The sequence below is a fragment of the Pongo abelii genome, chromosome 12 (assembly GCF_028885655.2).
Source record: "Pongo abelii isolate AG06213 chromosome 12, NHGRI_mPonAbe1-v2.0_pri, whole genome shotgun sequence".
In the NCBI taxonomy this organism is placed as follows: Eukaryota; Metazoa; Chordata; class Mammalia; order Primates; family Hominidae; genus Pongo; species Pongo abelii.
This window is the reverse complement of record NC_071997.2, coordinates 90,282,723-90,303,352: the sequence shown is the minus strand read 5'-3', so window position 1 is coordinate 90,303,352 and position 20,630 is coordinate 90,282,723. Positions and strand designations below refer to the sequence as shown.

The window sequence follows — 20,630 nt, the reverse complement described above, 5'->3', positions numbered from 1 at the left end:
ATACCAGTATTTTGAGAAGCAGCAATTAAGGAGAATTGTGGAATTGAGAGCAACAAATATAGCCACTCTCAAAAAATTCACCTGAGTGGAGGAAGGTGGTAATAGCTAGGAGAGGATGCTATGTTGAAGGCCAGTTTTAATTACTTTTTAAAATTTGTTAAAAATATGTGATAGACTTGAGCACAAAGATAGGTTGAAGACAAAAAGGCAGCAGAGAGGAAGACCAGTATGGGGAAATGGGGTGGTAATTGTTAAGGCAAGTATCCTGAGAATTTGAGAAGGGATCTTTGAGAACTACAACTTCTAGCCCTGATAACTGTGAATATATATCGAGACAATGATAACCTTTAGGTGCAAAGATAGGTCGTCAGTGGTAGAAAAAAAAAGAGAATGCATGTTTGGAATGGTCAAAGTGGAAAATGGAAGACTGTAGACATTTGAAAGAGATGCTGAGAGACCCTGAGGGTATGGAGGCGGGAAACTTATTGTGGAGGAAAGGTGAGTATCATTCTGCCCGGTTTTGTGATTCCCACTCTTTTCCCTCTCAGCCTCATGTACTCTGGGTCTGTGTATTTACTGTGGAGAGTTAGATGGAAGAAAGGATTGATCTTTTTCATTAGTGATAGTGAGATAAATATGTCAATGACAAAGGGTAAGGGACCTGAGGGTTTGGCAAAAGACTTGATAGAAACCCCTTTGACTAATAAAGTGTTATATTGTGCTTGCTTGCTTGCTTGATTTATTTATTTATTTATTTAGAGAGTCAAATTTGAGGACTGCCAAGATCAAGCCAGAAAAAAATTTTGTTTGGTTATAAATTGATTTTTATGGGAGGATTTTGGATTTTTAGAGTAGAATAAGGAGCTAGATCTGTTAATGTATATGGGCTTTATAGGGGATATAAGCTTTGTGTAGAGAGGGAAGAGCAAGTTTCCTATATATAATGTACAGACTCAGAACGCGAGGGTACATATAAGTATTTTAAAACCTATAATAGAAAATGATAACGATGTTTGATTGCTATTCACATTTTTCAAAGCTTATTTTAAATAGTTTATATTAGTTTTTTTAAACTTTTTTAAGAGACACGGTTTTACTCTGTCACCCAGGCTCACTGTAACCTCAAACTGCTGGGCACAAGTGGTCCTCATTCCTCAGCCTCTGGAGTAGCTAGGACTACAGGTGTACACCACCATGCCCTGCTAAAACCTTTTTTTTGTACAGGCGGAATCTCGCTGTGTTGCCCAGGCTGGTCTCAAACTCCTGGACTCAAGTGATCTACCTTGGTCTCCAAAGTCTTTTTAATATGCTGAAACAACAGTGCATTGTAATTTTATGTAAATTGAGAAAAATTTTAAAGATATTTTCTCTCATATTGTATCTACTAAGGTGTTTCAGTAAAGAAAATTCTGAAATATTTTAAAGAAATTTAAAAATTGCTTTTTTTCCAGCATATATACAGTATTTTATATGACACATGAGTTATTTAGCACCTACTTCTCAATGTCATGAAATATAAATACAGTTAACTAGCTATAATTCCTATTCCCCAGGAACTTATTTTCTGTAAGTTGTCCTTTCTGGTCCTTTTCTAATTATCCTTAGTCATAATTCCTATGTCTCTAAAGTGAGTCTAGGATCAGTTTTGTTAATGGCTGTTTTTCTGGAGCCACAGAACCATCTCTGTGGAACTTTTTCTTTTCACATAACACTAACTCTTAATTCTTTTTAATAACCTTATTAATTAGAGATTTTTTTCCAATTGATTTTTAAATTATACTTCACAATTAACTCTGCTATTTTATAATATGCTAAGATGGTTCATTCTTTGAGTTACTCTGTTACCTGGAACACAGGCAGTCTATGAAATGGATTGATGGGGGTATTGATTATATAATAATTTGAGAAAATAATTATTTCATAGATGAGCATAATTCATGTTAATTACTGTATTTTCCTTTAATGGAAAAATATGTCCAACTAATTATGTTTCCAATAGTGCTATTAAGACATTGAGAGAAATACATATGTAAAGTTTCATAATGTTATTGGCAACCCTGAGCAGCTTTATCTTGGAGTTTATATATAGCATATCGTTGAAAGCAATTGGAATTTAATTGACATTTGTGTACAGCCTAAAATAGATCATCTCAGTTTTGATATTAAACAGGATTAATTAATTAGTGGTAAGAAAATTTGGAATAAACATTTTAAGCAAAGTATTTTCAAATAAATGAAGTTTTTCATAACATTAAAAATGAAATTATCTTGTAGGGATTTGTATTTTTTCTTTAATTAAAAAGTAAAGCCATTTTTTATATTATAGACAGTTTTATGTGTGATTTTTTTTTTTTTTAGCCCCTGTGAAATTAGAATTTATAATATTGAGTATCACATAAATTATTGACAGGAAAATGATCATTATCATCTTAAGGTGTTTACATTTTCTAGAGGATTTTTCTTTAGAGGTCAAATTAAATTCCTATGGATAAATAGGGTAGAACCCTTTTATGAAGCTGTGGTTCAAAGGACAAGTCAACTTCCCTGTTACTGAAGAGAGCTATTTTATGGTTTTGCTAGATGGTGGTGATATGGGAAGGACATAAGTTGGCATCAGATGTGACCAAAAGTAAATGTTAATGATGTGTGTGCTAAGGGCTTAATGAAATTCTGCTATGTTGCTTCATAGTAGTATTGCCATTCAGTAAATAGCAAAATCAGAAACACACCTAACCTTTAAATATATTTCGTTGTCTTAGTTTATCTTCTCCAGTGTGCCAGCAGTATTTAAAGCTAAGCTCCATTTTTTTCTTGAGTAAATTATGCAGGACACTTGACTGAGGTAGAAAATTTTCCCATGAGTTTTTAAGGTGGCCAGTCACTTAAATTTTTCATATACCTTCTTCTCTGTCAGAGAATTCTTTCCTTTTGACGGCATATGTTCATAATATATGCACCAGTTGCAGCTGAATCCTTGCCAAAAGAAAAAAAAATTACCTGTACTTCGGAGCAAAAGGGAAGGCGCAGAGAACACTGGAAGTTTTAGCTGCCAAGAAGACGAATTATGTCACAGCTGGTGCCTGGAAAACTCATTAGGACCTCTTGAGGTGACCAAATGAATGTAATTTGAGAACACAGCCCAGTGGCATTATGTGAAGACAAACTGTTAGTACACAATGTTACGGAAGTTAAAAAGTTAAATTTATCTGAAGGTGGCAGTCAGTCATTCAAATCAGGAAACTGCTGGTTAAGCCAAAGTGTGAAGCATTGTAATTGCCACTTGAGTAATGAAAGAACCCAAAGGCAAAATTGAAATGTAGGGGTCAGTTCTCCAAAAGAAACATTGCTAATTATGTAAAATCTGGGATACTCTAAAAGCACAGATTTGTATCATTCAGCTCCTGGTCCAAATAACATTTGAGAGGATTCAGGGATTATCATAGGTTTGCTGTAAATGTTATTGATAAGCACATCACATCCATCAGCTTAGGAAGCACATTACATCCACCAGTGCCTTGGTGGGACCCTTACACTAAAATGACTAGTAATTGTGGAAGGGGATGATGGAGTGTCTCATTATTTTGTGTATAGAAGTATAGTCATGCATCGCTTAACAGGGGTACGTTCTGAGAAATGCATCATTGGGCATTTTTTTCCTTGTTTGAGCATTATAGGGTGTACTTACACAACCTAGATGATACAGCCTAGTATGCATCTAGGCTGTATGGCATAGCCCAGTGGTCCCCAGCTTTTTTGGCACTAGGGACTGGTTTCATGGAAGATCATTTTTCTGCAGACTGGGGTGGGTGGGGGGAGGTGTTGGGATCATTCAAACATAACTACATTTGTTGTTCTATTCTTATTGCATAGTAATATATAATGAAATAATTATACAACTCACCATGATGTAGAATCAGTGGGAGCCCTGAGTTTGTTTTCCTGCAACTAGGTGGTCCCATGTTGGGGTGATGGGAGACAGTGATAGATCATCAGGCATTAGATTCTCATGGGAGCATGCAACCTAGATCCCTCACATGCACAGTTCACAATAGGATTTGCGCTCCTATGAGAATCTAATACCGCCACTGATCTGACAGGAGGCTGAGCTCAGGTGGTAATACAAGTGATAGGGAGTGGCTGTAAATACAGATGAAGCTTCACTTGCTGGCTTCTCACCTCCTGCTGTCTGGCCTGGTTTCTAACAGGCCACAAAGGTACCAGTCTGTGGCCCAGGGGTTGGGGACCCCTTGTATAGTCTATTGCTCCTAGGTTACGTAGGCAGTTGTAACACAATGGTAAGTATATGTATATCTAACAAACCTAAACATAGAAAAGATACAGTAAAAATAGGGTATTAGAATCTTCTTGGACCACTGTCGTATATGCAGTCCATCATGGAACAAGACATTATGCAGTGCATGACTGTATATTGGCAGGTGTTGCCTCAGACCAGGTAACAATTACTGTTTACAGAGTGCCATTTCTATGTGAGAGTCAAATGCTTCTTTGTCACTTCCACTCAAAATATACTTTTAAGTAGTGGCCACAAGTTGAAAGGCCTAAGGGTACATCTTCCTGTGAAATAAGAGGAAGGCAGAAGAATACAGATAAAATTCCAAATGGAGAAGATAGAATTTGATGGAGTACATGTAGTCCTCAATCTTCTCAAAGAATGAAGCAAGAGTAATCAGTCAATTGAGAAAAGTGACGAAGAGCTTGAAAATGAGGAGTGGAGGAAGTATACAGTTGGAGCCATGAGGCATGTGATAGAGAATTCGAGATAAATAAAAGATTTGGAATATCAACTAGACTATCTCTACCCTTCTGATCAAAACTGTAGCCATCTTAAAGGCCTCAAATTATTTCCTGAAAATGATCTATTTTTTGGCACGTTTTGGAATTGTTTTAAATTTTTGTTTGTACATCTCTTTTGGCATATATATTTGTTGCTCCCACTAGATCATACACTATTTGAAAGCAGGGACAGTCACTAACATAGTCATCCCAAGGCTAGCTGAGAAACAATTTCAATTTACAAATCAATAAATTGTTGTAAATTGAATGCCAGAAGAAGTTAGTTATAGAAACAGGAAGTTGTGATAAAATTACAGTTTTAGAGAGACAGGTTGGGATAGATGCAAGAATAAGAAGATAATATGTACGGAGTAGCAAGAAGGATTTCAGATTTTGAGCTTTGGAATATGCAGCAGTTCTTAGTGATAACTTTACTGTGTTAGTCTACAATACACTGAAATTTATTTGTGTTTAGGAACTGTCAGGCTAAGATGTCAGTAAGGTCATCTAGTTGAGTCTGTCATTAAGGTGTGTAAACTATAGTGAATAGCATTCTCATGTCATGATCAAGTATAAAAGTTTTTATTGACCTTCATCCTGGCATTATGATGGTTTCCACCGTGATTCTTAAAACTTTCTTCACTTTTTCATTCACGCTACGTAGCTGTTGGTCACCACCATCTTATTCTCAGACCGCTGCCCTGAAATCAGTTCTTCACATGGCTACTAGAGGGTATTCTCTGAAATGTAAATTGAACTCTGTTTTTCAACTTAAAACCCTTTAGTGATTCTTTATTCTCTATAGATAAAGTCTACATCATCTGAATGCTACTTAACTCCTCTCTCTGAACTATGAACTGATGGCCACATCAAGGAGCTTTTTGTCTCCCCACCACCACCCACTCAATGCCGCAAATACATGCACTCTCTCTGCTGTTAGAGTGTTTCTGTTCCTTTACACATACTGCAATAGGATCCCAGTATCTTATCACCGCCCTTTCAGCTGTCTATTTCTTTCTTATTCTTTAAGGCCTTATTCTGTGTTTTTTCAAGGAAGCTTTTCTTGAGCTCTGTGTCCCTAATCCTTACAGAATTATGTGTCCTTTCTTTGTACTTCCATGATACTCCATTGATATCTCTCTGTTACTGTACTTACCACATGTTTTCATTGCCGATGTGATTCTCCTTGAAGATTTTGAATTCCTTGATGTCAGTAACTGCCTTATATATGTTTGTAAACATAAGACTAGGATTATAATTGGTCCTGAGTAAATATTTGATTGGTGCATGGATGATGAATACATTACAGTTTAGGCAAGTAGAGGTGACTAGCATATGCTGGAGAGAAGGATCATCCAGGTGCAAAAGTGCAGAAGAGTAAAAAGTACTTAGTTTAGGAATTCAGAATAAACTGAAGCATAGGGTGTGAGATTGGGAGTTTCAAGAAATGAACCTAAACTGGTAGGGCCCATAGTGGAAGGTTTTCTTACACCTTGTTAAGGAATTTAGTTTTCATCCTGAAGGTAGTGGAGAGCCACTAAAGAATCTTAAGCTGAGGACTGACAGGCAGATTTATAGTAATTGGTCCAAGATGCCTATGTTTTTGACATTTTAACATCTCTGAAATTACGACGCATATTACAATTGATAGTGTCTTATAGCTCTAATAGGAAATACTTCTTTCTAATGGTACTTAAAATAATGGGGCATATTACAGTTAGTGGCATTAAATTTAAAGATACATAGCGTGTGTTAGGTCATTCTGGCACAGTGTAGCGATGCCATAGTGTAGGGTAAAACTGCAAGAAGAGAGACTTGAGATAAACTCAACGTAATCCAAAAGAGAAATTTGGTAGTGAAGATGCATCCATTTAGTTGTTTTGATATTAAGTACTTTCTGTGTGCTAGGCAGAGTGCTCAAGAGTTATTTCAACCCTAATTCGAGTTATTAAAGTCATATGCCAGGGGAAAAAAAAGACAAAAAAACAAAAATACCTTGACTCTTATCTCATGCCATAAACAAAAATTAAGCAAGATGGATCATAGACCTCAATGTAAGGGCTAAAACTTATATAAGAAAGATCTTAGTGACCTTGAGTTTGACAAAGATTTCATAAGTAGCACACAAACAAGCACAAGCTATAAGAGAAAAATCAATTAATTGAATTTCATCAAAATTTAAAAATCTTGTTCTTTCAAAAACTGTTTTGAAAATAAAAGGGCAAGCTATAGAATAAGAGAAAATATTTGCCAGACCTTTATTTGTCAGAGGACTTTTATGTAGCATATTTGAAGAACTCATATGCCTCAGTTATTAAGAAGAAAGCCCATTCTTAAAGTGGGCAAAATGTTTGAGCAATCGAAGTTGATATGCCATTTGAGGCATTGGTAAAAGAATGGTAAAAATGACGTAACTGGTGGCTGGGCACAGTGGCTCACGCTTATAATCTCAGCACTTTGGGAGGCTGAGGCAAGTGGATTGCTTGAACCTAAGAGTTAGAGACCAGCCTGGGCAATGTGGCAAAACCCTGTCTCTACAAAAAAAATACAAAAATTAGCCAGGCATGGTGGTGTGCACCTGTAGTCACAGCTGCTCAGGAAGCTGAGGTAGACAGATGGATTGAGCCCCAGGAGGCCGTGGCAACAGTGAGCCATGATTGTGCCATGGCACTCCAGCCTGGGCAACAGAGCGAGACCCTGTCTCAAAAAAAAAAAAAAAGACTAGGAAAGAAGAAAAAACTAAATCCAAAGCTTGGCAGAGGGAAGGAAATAAAGATTAGAGCAAAATAAATGAAGTAGGGAACAGAAAAACAATAGAATCAGTGAAACCAAAACTTATGAGGTAACACTTAATACCCTCTTGAATTTTTTTTTTTAACCTGAAAATAACAAGTGTTGGCAAGAATATGGTGACATTGGAATCCTCGTACATTGCTAGTGAAATTGTAAAATGGCACAGCCACTGTGTTTGGCAGTTCCTCAATAAGTTGAACATAACAACAACCGTGACTCAGCAGTTCCACTCCTAGGTATATACTCAAAATAATTGAAAACAGGTGTTTATATGAAAATTTTTACACAAATGTTTATGGCAGCACTATTCCCATTAGCCAAAAGGTGGAAACAATCCAGATGATCATCAACAGATGAATGGAAAAACAAAATATATCTATACAGTGGAATATTTTTCAGTCATAAAAAAGAATGAAATATACGTGCTACAACATGGCGAACCTTGAAAACATTGTACTATATAAAAGAAGCCAAACAAGGTATGGCTTCTTTGGAGGGTATGGTACGGGGAGTGACTGCTTAATGGATATGCAGTTTTTGGGTTTTTTCTTCTTTTTTTTTTTTGTTTTTTTTTTGGGGGGACGGAGTCTCGCTCTGTCACCCAGGCTGGAGTGCAGTGGTACAATCCCCACTAACTGCAAGCTCCGCCTCCCAAGTTCCTGCCATTTTCCTGCCTCAGCCTCCCAGGTAGCTGGGACTACAGCCGCCCGCCACCACGCCTGGCTAATTTTTTGTATTTTTAGTAGAGACAGGGTTTCACCATGTTAGCTAGGATGGTCTTGATCTCATGACCTCGTGATCCGCCCACCTCAGCCTCCCAAAGTGCTGGGATTACAGGCTGAGCCACTGCGCCCAGCCAATGGATACATGGTTTCTATTTGGGGTGATGAAAATGTTCTGGAACTTGGTAGTGGTGATGGTTGCACAACATTGTGAATGTACTAATTGTCACTGAATTGTACATTTTTAAATGGTTAAAATGATAAATTTTAGGACTGTTTTACCACAGTTTTTAAAAAGCTACTGATATAACAATAAGTAACTTGTTCGACGTACTAGAACTAAATCTGATGACCAGTGATATTTGCATAATTTGGGGGTTAATGTAACTTATGTAAAAAAAAATTTCTTAAGAGGTTTCAAAAAATAAATGCAGCAGGTCTCCTGCTTCCTGTCTTCTAATTCATTCAATCTAATGTAGGACTTATGAATCTATATTAAGGAAGCACATTAGGTGATTATGATACAAATGACCTCCAACATCTTATTCTTGACAAAAATGCAGTGTTATACCACCATGTGTGGAACTTCCGAAGGTACTAGATATTACTTGTGTGCACGTGAGAAAACTGAGTCCAAAAATTAAAAAATAAAAATGTTCTCTATTCCCAAATCTTTACTTGACTCTTAGTATAGATAGGACTGTTTTATCTTGTGATGTTGTGTCTTCTGACCACACTAATAGACCAATCACACATTTATTCCACTCCTTGTACTGTGTAAGTTAAAGGAGAGGTTAACTTTATATACTTATGCTTTATTTATATGGAGTAACAGTCTAGAATTTAATATTTATGGTTTCTGGGATTTAAAATTTATGGTTTTAACGAGCTGTTTTTGAAGATTGATGGCATGGGATTTATGGTTTACTTGAGGCACACATTTGAATCACGTGTTATAAGGCTTCTGTGTGTGGTAAAGCAAACCATTTAGCTAAGAGAACTAGCCCAACTGTGTTTTAGTAAATTAGTATGGCTTTCCTATAGATCTGTTTTGATGGGATTAAGTCTTGAGACAATATTCATGTGCTGCATACCAAGGGGGCATTCTGCTCAAGAGTTACAAACAATAGTATACTTAATTTTTTTTCTACCAGCCCCTCCTTCCAAATGGACTTAATTTTAAAATTTAGATCTTTAAGGAATATATTCAAATTTGATATAATTTTTTTCCTTAATTACCTTTAGGCCAACCAAGCCCTCGAGCAGCTATTCCCATGTCCTGTATAACCAATGGAAGTGGTGCAAACAGAAAACCAAGTCATACCAGCGCTGTCTCAATTGCAGGAAAAGAAACTCTTTCATCTGCTGCTAAAAGGTACCCATGTATGAAGGGGGGAAAAACTAACATTGCAGAATTGTCTGAATGTGGTAGAGGTCTACCTTTAGAAAGAATATGAAAGAGAGTTATTTGAATTCAAGTGAGCATGTCCTTTGAATTCTTGAACTGTGAAAGTAGAGACATTTAGCCTGTGCTCACTCAGCTTGCACTCATCATGCCTGTAAAGTTGTATGAGGAAGCTTTTTGTTCTCACTAAAGAAAGAAAGCAGTTTCATTTCCTGGTTTTGTTTTGTTTCTTTGTAACAAGTATTTATTGAAAGCATCACTATATTTAAAGAAATTATATAAGTGAATTTTCCATAGCAAGTGATATATTTGATACAGCATTTTTAAAGGGAAAACAGAATCTTCGATATATCTATGTTAGTGGGAGGTCAAATGCTATTATAACTTCTATTTTTTAACCGTAACGATAAAATTAAGGCTTATTTCAAAAATATAGTACTATCTGGGGTGTGTGGGGGTGTATGTGTGTGTGTGTTAGGGAATGGTGGGCAGGAGGGCTGTGGAATTAAAGCAATGTAAGTTTCAGTGGATTACAGATTTGCATTCTTTATGTTCTTTTCATCAGTTAACTAATTTACTCCAGTAAAAGTGCTCATAGGATTTTCCCCCTTTTGTAATTTCTAGCAAATTATTCGATGTAGAGTTTGGAGAGACCATAGGTGATCAGCTACAAAATCTTACAACCGTTTTCTTCAAAGAATGAGTGAGGAAAAATCTTAAGTAATAAGATCATGTGTAACAAAGTACTGATGGAAAATGCTTACCTCAATAAACGAATGCTAGTGACCGAATTATTCATTGATGTGGATTCATCATAGATACTTAACCAAACAGTTGATGACAAGAATGTTGAAGAAATACGAAGATCTTCAGCCCTTTTAAAAATTCCTTCTAGAGGCCAGGCGTGGTGGCTCATACCTGTAATCCCAGCACTTTGGGAGGCCGAGGCGGGCGGATCACGAGATCAGGAGATCGAGACCATCTTGGCTAACATGGTGAAACCCCGTCTCTACTAAAAAATACAAAAAAATAGCCAGGCATGGTGGCGGGCGCCTGTAGTCGCAGCTACTCGGGAGGCTGAGGCAGGAGAATGGCGTGAACCCAGGAGGGGGAGCTTGCAGTGAGCCAAGATTGTGCCACTGTACCCCAGCCTGGGCGACAGAGCCAGACTCCGTCTCAAAAAACAAAAAAATTCCTTCTAGAACTCAGTCTTTGTTGTTGCCATTACAGAATCTAGATTTTCCCCTACAAAGGATGCTAAACCTTATTACCTGTATTCCATTTCGAGTAGACAAAGGGAAACTAAGAAAATGTTAGAAAATTCTAGTACAATTTTAAATAAATTTCCATGTTGTATCCAGTAATGGTTCAGATTCAGCCCATTTTCTTACATAGCTATTGTACTGTTGCTTGTTGCTGTGTAGTGATTAGTATTACACACATTAGTGATTCAACAATCTAAGGCCAGCTGAGTTTGTTAGTTTATGATCCAGGGTCCCTGTATTTTGCTTTTAAATAACCCAGAAGGAAAATGGCTCTTTTAGGTTGTACTGGGCCCACATAAAACTAGTGACCTCTGTAATCTTGTTGAAGAATAGCAAGGAAGAAGTAACTTCTGTTTTTTGTTTTTGTTTTTGAGAGAGTTGGACATATTGGAACTCAGTTTTTTAATTTCAGAGTTAATCTGATAGTCTTGAAGTATAATTGTATTTCTTTTTTTTTTTTTTAATATATATATATTTTTTAAGATGTAGTTCTGCTCTTGTTGCCCAGGCTGAAGTGCAGTGGCATAATCTCGGCTCACCGCAACCTGCACCTCCCGTGTTCAAGCGATTCTCCTGCTGCAGCACCCAGAGTAGCTGGGATTACAGGCATGCACCACCACACCCAGTTAATTTTGTATTTTTAGTAGAGACAGGGTTTCTCCATGTTGGTCAGGCTGGTCTCAAACTCCCAACCTCAGGTGATCCGCCCACCTTAACCTCCCAAAGTGCTGGGATTAGAGGTGTGAGCCACTGTGCCCGGCCAAAATTGTATTTCTTAGCACCTGCTTTTAAAAAAATTGAACACAAAGTAGATAGTCAAGGGCTAGTCTGAAGTCAGAAGTTATCAGAAGTGCATCAGGTTAAGAAATGTCACTTGACATTAAAATATCTATAACATTTTAAACTATTATAATGTGATCAATCGTATATACTATGTACACTTATTTAAAATGTTCTTGAACAAAGTTTCTTGTTGATTATATACCTTATAATCGAATTACAAAATGTCCTTTGATTAAGAAAGACATTTAGGGCCGGGTGCAGTGGCTCACACCTGTAATCCCAGCACTTTGGGAGGCCGAGGCAGGCGAATCAGCTGAGGTCAGGAGTTTGAGACCAGTCTGGCCAACATGGTTAACCCCATCTCTACTAAAAATGTAAAAATTAGCTGGGTGTGGTGGCAGGTGCCTGTAATCTCAGCTGCTGGGGAAGCTGAGATAGGAGAATTGCTTGAACCTTGGAGATGGAGGTTGCAGTGAGCCAAGATCATACCACTGCACTCCTGCCTGGATGACAGAGCAAGACTTCATCTCAAAAAAAAAAAAAGGGGGAGGGGGGGGAAGAAAAGAAATAGGCATTTAGTAGTTTCCTGCCTTTTTATCACTGGAATTCAAGTCTTGATTCCATCAGCTTTATAATATTGTCAAGAGTGTTTTCAGTATAAGTACGCTTATCCAGTCTGGTTAGGAATAGCAGGTGATTTATTAACCAAGAGTCAAAGTACAGAATCAAAAGAATTTATACTTAAATGTCTGAAATATTTTAACATAAGATATATTCACCTGTATTCATTCATCAGTTTTTAAATGAAAGACCAAACCTACCCTCTAAGTATATATCTCTGATCAAATTCGTTGTTGACTGTCTTTCATAAAATATACCCATAAATAACTTTCTAAAATTTTTAGTTTCATTTCTCAGAAATGAAATGAGTAAGAAATTTAAAACTCTGGCAGAAGAGTATGTTAGAACCCATCTCTCTTTCTATGATTTTGTTCCTTTTTTTTTTTTTTTTTTTTGAGACGGAGTCTCACTCTGTCGCCCAGGCTGGAGTGCAGTGGCGCAATCTCAGCTTACTGCAAGCTCCACCTCCTGGGTTCACGTCATTCTCCTGCCTCAGCCTCCCAAGTAGCTGGGACTACAGGCGCCCACCAGCACGCCCAGCAAATTTTTTGTATTTTTTAATAGAGACGGGGTTTCACCGTGTTTGCCAACATGGTCTTGATCTCCTGACCTCGTGATCCACCCACCTCGGCCTCCCAGAGTGCTGGGATTACAGGCGTGAGCTGCTGTGCCTGGCCAATTTTTTTTTTTTTTTTTTTTTTTTTTTTTAAAAGAGACAGAGTCTCACTTTGTTGCCCAGGCTGGTCCTGAACTCCTGGGCTCAAGTAATCCTCCTGCCTTGGCCTCGCAAAGTGCTGGGATTACAGGTGTGAGCCAACACACCCAGGCTCTGTGATTTGTTCGTTTGTGTTTTGAGATGGAGTCTCGCGCTGTCATCCAGGCTGGAGTGCAATGGTGCAATCTCCGCTCATTGCAACCTCCGCCTCCCTGGCTCAAGTGATTCTCCTGCCTCAGCCTCCCGAGTAGCTGGGATTAGAGGCACACGCCACTGTGCTAAGCTAATTTTTGTATTTTTAGTAGAGACGGGGTTTCACCATGTTGCCTGGGCTGGTCTTGAATTCCTGACCTCAGGTGATACTTGCCTCGGCCTCCCAAAGTGCTGGATTACAGGTGTGAACCACTGCACCCAGCCGCCTCTGTGATTTTTTAAATTGTGTCACTCACACTAAATTTAACAGCAATTTTTTTTGGTAACTCATTTTTTTTGTAGTCTTTCCAGAGCATTAAACTTAGTTTTCATAGAAATTGCAATTCTCTTTGTATTTAATTAACTTACATAATTAAAATAACTGGCATAAACAGATTTGGAGAAAACTTAAACTCTTGGTAAGTTTAAAACTCAATTGAGTGGAGTAGAAGTATACAGAAAAAAAAACAGGAATTGGAGAATAACCTATTAAACATGAATATTTAGTGTTCCTTTGGTATCAGTCAGTATGCTTTACACAGATGATCCTCTGATTTGGGTAACTTGAGGTCAGTTAAGAGATCTTCATTTGTCCCCCAAAATCTGCCAAGATGGCAAAATTTATTAGAGACCATTTCTGTCTAAAGGGGCAATCTTCATGGGATGTATCGCCTTAGAATTTTTATAAATTCTTTACTGAAGATGTTAATAGCTTCTGGAATTTTCAAAGAAATATTGTCCTTATTGAATGAAAACAGTGCAAATTGTATTAGCTGTATGACTTAGGGTTTTGAATTATATAATAATCACTTTTCTATCGTTTGATTTTTTTTTTATTTGTTTAAATGTGTGTATTGTTCCATGTTATACTTTATTTTACAGTGGTACAGAAAAAAAGAAAGAAAAACCACAAGGACAGAGAGAAAAAAAAGAGGAATCTCATTCTAATGATCAAAGTCCACAAATTCGAGCATCACCTTCTCCCCAGCCCTCTTCACAACCTCTCCAAATACACAGACAAACTCCAGAAAGCAAGAATGCTACTCCCACCAAAAGGTTTTAACTGTCCCCAAGTACAGAGCTAGGGAATGGTTGTAATGATACCTAAATTCTGTGACTTGGGAAAAAGTTAGCTATCCAAGGATTCTGAGAGAAAAGGCTGGTGGCTTTATTTTTCCCTTCTTCGTTGCTTATAATTTATGCTTTATAGCCCATTGGGGAATAAAGAATTAAGGTCACAACTTCTCAGTTAAAACTGGAAAAAAAACAAAAACTAAGTTATAAACAATCTGATGAAAGGAAGGCAGGAATAACGTAGTCTAAAACCAAACAATATTTTCCTAACCAAATTTTTGAATACTTTTTAAATTTGTATGTAACTATGCATAAATTTATAGCCATGGATAGAAAATGGCCATATGTAATTGTCCTCACTGTATTTTGGCATCATTACAACCTTCAACCTGCAAGGGCCCATCTCAAGTGGCTCTTCATTGTGGCTGCATCTCAGTTTCAGTTTTGGGTCTTGGGAGGATAAGTTCTTGCTTGAGTAGAGAAATGAATCCATTTCACCTGGTCTTTTCTATGCTAAAGGCTTGCTTGAGGGCTTCTCTCTGTGTCCGTAATAATTAATATTTTAAAGTTATGAGAAGGGGAAAAGGGAGAAACATTCTAACAATGTGTGTGAGCCTAAATTGAGAATCTAAACCTGCATGCTGGGAGTTCAGTGCTACAGCTGCCTCCTAATCAAATATTGAGACCAATCTAATTAAATTTGCCTGTTTAGAAATGCTTATTCAAGCCTTGTGATTAGGAATAGTCATATTTTATCATCGTACTTCTGCTTGGAAATCTTAGGAAACTATTAAATCATTTCCAGAACTGGCTAGAATTTTAATAAAATAAATGACAACCATTCCTAAAAGATTTATATTTTTATTTGATCAATTTAATATTTTGCCTCAAATCGCTAATGGAAATTGGGAAAACCAAAATACCCTTCACTTGATTGATGCATGTTTACCACTTACAAAATGCTTTGTCTGTGTGTCTCATGCAGATTCTTACCCAATCTAAATGGTTTGTAATTTTTCTGCCTGGTCTCCTGTGGAGTTTTTCTTGGATATATTATTAATGTTATATAACTTTGGATTGTGTGTGGTTTAAGGTGGCTTTTTATGATCAGTCTCTTTAAGGTTCTGATTTCACCTGGTATCTTCTTTGTCCCAGCATCTTTTTTTCAGCTTCTTGAGGTCTCCTGGAAATGTGCTTGCCCTCCTAAATTGCTCTTTGGATATACTGTTGCAAGAAGTATTGGAGACTGGATGAGTTTGAAGATAGTTAGCAATGCAATGAAAAAATCATTTGTAAAGAAACAAATTTCAATTATAAGTATAGGGAATCAGGATTGCCAATAACCACATTCTTATGTAAAGTCTTGTTTATTTCTGATCATTGGTAAAATTGTCCCTAAAGACATAAACAAGAGTTTATACCTTGTTATATTTAGAAATTGTCGTTTGTACCATATGTAATGTAATTACTTGAGGACATAATTGCACAAAAAAATGAAAATGGCAGCCTTATAAAATTCAATGGCTATGAAAAAATACAGGGTTTTTTTGTAACTACAAATTATGAGAAACATTACTCAGATGTAAGGAAATAATTTTTTTCTATTAACAAAAGTTTTTTTAAAAAAATCAGGTAATATTTGTTCTAGTGAATCTTCTGAGTGATACAGAAAATTGTAATACAGATTTGGGAGTTGCCTTGTTTAACTCCTTCACTCATCCAGGCAGTCTTTCAACTAATCCTTCTCTTTTCTGGATTAGCTTTAAGGAAATGTTCATTGCTGCTTTTGTGTTCTGTTTAAATTGTCAGTTACATGTCTTTGACACTCAGAATTTTTCTCTAAGAAATTAATGTTCCTTCTAGCATAAAACGACCATCACCAGCTGAAAAGTCACATAATTCATGGGAAAATTCAGATGATAGTCGTAATAAATTGTCGAAAATACCTTCAACACCCAAATTAATACCAAAAGTTACCAAAACTACAGACAAGTAAGTATTGCACTTTCTTCATTATATCTGAAAAGTAATAATTATTTGGCTATTATGTTTGCATGTACAGTTATGTATGTCTGGTTTGAATCTTTTTTTTTTTTTTTTTTGAGACAGAGTCTTGCTCTGTCGCCAGGCTGGAGTGCAGTGGCACCATCTTGGCTCACTGCAACCTCAGCCTCCCAGGTTCAAGCAATTCTCCTGCCTCGGCCTCCCGAGTAGCTGGGACTACAGGCACGTGCCACCAGGCCCAGCTAATTTTTGTATTTTTAGTAGAGACGGGGTTTCACCGTGTTGGCCAGGATGGTCTTGATCTCTTGACCTCACGATCTGCCTGCCTCCGCCTCCCAAAGTGCTGGGATTACAGGCGTGAGCCACCACGCCCGGCCTTGGTTTGAATCTTTTTAAAAACTCTGTATTATAATTTATACTTCTCTTATGAAGTCTCACTCTGTTGCCAGGCTGGAGTGCAGTGGCACAATCTTGGCTGACTGCAACCTCCGCCTCCCGGGTGCAAGCGATTCTCCTGCCTTAGCCTCCCAAGTAGCTGGGACTACAGGTGCGCACCACCACACCCAGCTAATTTTTGTATTTTTAGTAGAGGTGGGGTTTCACCATGTTAGCCAGGATGATGTCGATTTCTTGACCTCGTGATCCGCCTGCCTTGGCCCTCCCAAAGTGCTGAGATTACAGGCGTGAGCCACCATGCCAGCCCGGTGTATGTTTTCTTTCAAGTCTTCTACAAAAAGTTGTATCTACCTTTTAAGGCTCCCAAATCAAATAATACGTCGTTTTTTTTTTGGAGACAGTGTCTCAGTCGCCCAGGCTGGAGTGCCATGGCACCATCACTATCACACCTTACTGCACCCTTCACCTTCCTGGGTTCAGGTGATTCTCTTACCCCAGCTTCCTGGGTAGTTGGGACTACAGGTGTGTGCCACCGTGCCCAACTAATATTTTTGTATTTTTTGTAAAGACAGGGTTTTGCCATGTTGCCCAGGCTGGTCTTGAACTCCTGGACTCAAACAATTCACCTGCTTCAGCCTCCCAAAGTGCTAGGATTACAGGTGTGAGCCACTGTGCCCAGCCAAATAATAAATCTTAATAATCATATAAGATTTGAGTATTTTTCATAAGTTATTTTTATGCTTTCACTGTGTAGATGCTCTTGTGGGATATTCATTGTTTTATAAAATAGTGTATATTAGTAGTTCATCAGTGAGAAACTTTAAAAAATGCTGATTTCTTACTTTCACTTCTAGAGATTTATCTAGTTTATAGCCTAAGCATTAAAACTTTTACAGTTTCTTGAGGTGATTCTAATGGTCAGCCACATAAACTTATAAAATAAATGTGTTTCTTAAATTTCTTTTCTAGGCATAAAGATGTCATCATCAACCAAGGTAAATTAAAAATCCTTTTAAAAATTTTATTTTGCCCTTCTTAGTTTAATTTTTGCTAATTGAAAAGAATATTTTCATCCAGTGCACTTCATCAGTTCATAGTAATCAAAGAAAAGTGTGTTACTATAGTCATTTAGGAAAATACCCAGTTTTTATTGTAAGGTAATGTGATTTTTGTCTCAACCAGCAAAAATGTCAACTCGCGAGAAAAACAGCCAAGGTAAGAATAAGCTACGCAGTTGGTTGCCTTGTAAGTGAATTTTTTCCTGGATCTCTTATTTGGCTTTTCATTATTTATGCTGCCTTTCTTCCTAACAAAGGAAATATAGGGATTTGAACTAGATGAATCCAGACTTTTTTTTTGAGACCGAGTCTCATTCTGTTGCCCAGGGTGGAATGCAGTAGCACAATCTCGGCTTACTGCAACCTCCATCTCCTGGGGTCAAGCGATTCTTGTGCCTCCCAAGTAGCTGGGGACTATAGGCACCACCACACCCGGCTAATTTTTGGTGTTTTTTGTTTGTTTGTTTTGTATTTTTAGTAGAGACGGGGTTTCACCATGTTGGCCAGGCTGGTTTCAAACTCCTGACCTCAGGTGATCCTCCCGCCTCAGCCTCCCAAAGCACGGGGATTACACGCATGAGCCACGGCGCCTGGCCAATTTTTGTATTTTTAGTAAAGATGGAGTTTCACCATGTTGGCCAGGCTGGTCTCAAACTCCTGGCCTCAAGGAGTCCTCCCACCTCAGCCCCCCAAAATGCTGGGATTATAGGCGTGAGCCACCACGCTTGGCCCAGCTATATTTTTAAAACTCCATCTTATTTCTAAGAAATCTGAAGATTCAAGGTGAACAATAAAAATACAGTATTACAAAAAGGGATAAAATACTAGAGGGAGTTTTCTCCCTTAAAAAAAAGTTTTACCTAGAAAAGCCATTTAAAAGATTGATAAATTTTAACTCAATTTCCTGTCTTGCCAACTTCATTGCAAATAATCACTCATTTCTTGATGCTAAGACTGAAAATATGATGAGTCTAGCAAATCCATTTCCTCTTAAGTTTTTCTTTTATATTGATTGTAACTTCTGGCTACTTGCTGTTGTTGGCTTGTTCGGACCAAAAAAGGAGAGCAGACTTTTGGCAAATGCGTATTTAATTTAATTGCAGTGTAGGTAAGTTTTATACATCAGTTTTACATTCTCTTTAGATTGCCTGCAAATTTAATTGAAGCATGCTGTTCTTAATGAAAGCATGTCCTTTCTGTGCATGGTTTTCACAGCTCATTTCTATGTGTCATAGTTAGCCTTATTTTCTGGTCTATTATAGTAACCAACTACAATGTGGTTAAAGTTTTTTTTTTAGAGATTTAACTTGATTTCTGTGGATTTTTACCTTTTTCTTTCCAAAAAGAAAAGAAAGAAATATTTGTAATAGTCTTTAGGTCATTTGTTTTTACATAGACATTCTAAATGAAGTTGAATTTTGCTGGCATTCTTCTTTAGTAGGTCTTACTTTCTCCCTTCTTTATAATACAACATAGATTAAGCAATGTTTGAGATACTTTAAAGGAAAAAATGAAATTTTATTTATGAAGATAATTCTTAATACATTATATATCAAAACTTTTAAGAGAGAGGGTCTTGCTCTGTTACCCCAGCTGGAGTGCAGTCACTACCTTGGCTCACTGCAGCCTTGACCTCCTGGGCTCAAGCAGTCCTCTCACTGAAGCCTCCCAGGTAGCTAGGACTACAGGCGCACACCACATACCTGGCTGATTTTTGTATTTATCGTAGAGATGGGGTCTCACTTTGTTGCCTAGGTTGGTCTCAAACTCCTTGGCTCAAGCAATCCTCCTGCCTCAGCCTCCCAGAGTGTTGGGATTACAGGCGTGAGCCACCACTTCTGGTCTGAAAACTTTTTTTTTTTTTTTTTTTTTTTAAATAGAGGCAGCGGTATGTGATAGGAAGAGCAGCGAATGGGGAATAGCTGTGTTTAGTGTTTGGTCCTGGCTCTTATGCATAATAGCCTTATGACCTAGGCTGAATGACAGTGTCTCTGAGTGGTTTTCTACTCTAAGTATAGTAACTATAAAGCTTATTTCACATGGCTACCGAAGGATGAAATAATATATATGAAATATAAATTGAAATATAGTGGCATCTACTGAAATAGGGAACATTTGAGGAGAAGGAGATGTGTGGAAAAGTAGTTTGGCTTTGGACAATTGCATTTGAGTTGTCTATAAAACTTAACCTACCTGTAGAGTTGTATAGCAAACAATGTCATGTAGATGTTTAAACACATGGATTTTGGAGTCCAGAGAGTGGTTTTACCATTGACTTAGCTATAGTGACCTTGAGCAGGTTACTTCAACCTCCCTAAGTCTTTGTTTTCTCATCTGTAATTGAGATAATAATAAGCCGTTAAAGGGTTACTGTAAAAATTATAGTAATAAAGTGTACCCAGTACCTGACATATAATACTAAGTAAGTTTTAGTTATTAATATATGAATTTGGCAGTAAAACCTTGCACTCAGATTTGTATTATAAGATGAAAAGATAATTATTAAATAGGTGAGATTCATTGACTGTAAGTTGTAAAGCTATTTTAGAAGTGTGGTATTTTGCATGGCATATTCATAACACATTTTCTAGTATTTCAGCTATTAATGCTAATATTTGTCACTTTTTGACATTCTTTTTAAAATATGACATTAATTTAGCCTCTTTGACAATGATAGCTGTGGCTTGTTCCAAATCATCTGCTTTGATTTGAGAAGAAGCCTGTTTACATATGGTACATTTAGGTGAGTGGTAACAGAGAATACTTTACCTGAAAGGCCTATGTCCTTCAGACAGAGCAGAGTAGGAG

At 37.4% G+C, this 20,630-nt stretch overlaps 1 protein-coding gene across 5 annotated transcripts in view; it reads left to right on the top strand.

The window, feature by feature from the left end:
- EML4 (EMAP like 4) overlaps positions 1-20,630 on the top strand; it is a 162,718-nt gene that overhangs the window by 76,183 nt on the left and 65,905 nt on the right. For 2 of the 5 annotated variants that reach the window (XM_054547611.2, XM_054547614.2), the window contains 5 exons: positions 9,555-9,684; positions 14,173-14,346; positions 16,228-16,356; positions 17,734-17,759; positions 17,947-17,979. In XM_054547611.2, coding sequence (XP_054403586.1) covers positions 9,555-9,684; positions 14,173-14,346; positions 16,228-16,356; positions 17,734-17,759; positions 17,947-17,979 — 492 coding nt within the window. The remainder of the gene's footprint in view (positions 1-9,554; positions 9,685-14,172; positions 14,347-16,227; positions 16,357-17,733; positions 17,760-17,946; positions 17,980-20,630) is intronic. The other 3 variants (XM_002812091.6, XM_054547612.2, XM_054547613.2) reach the window with 3 other exon arrangements.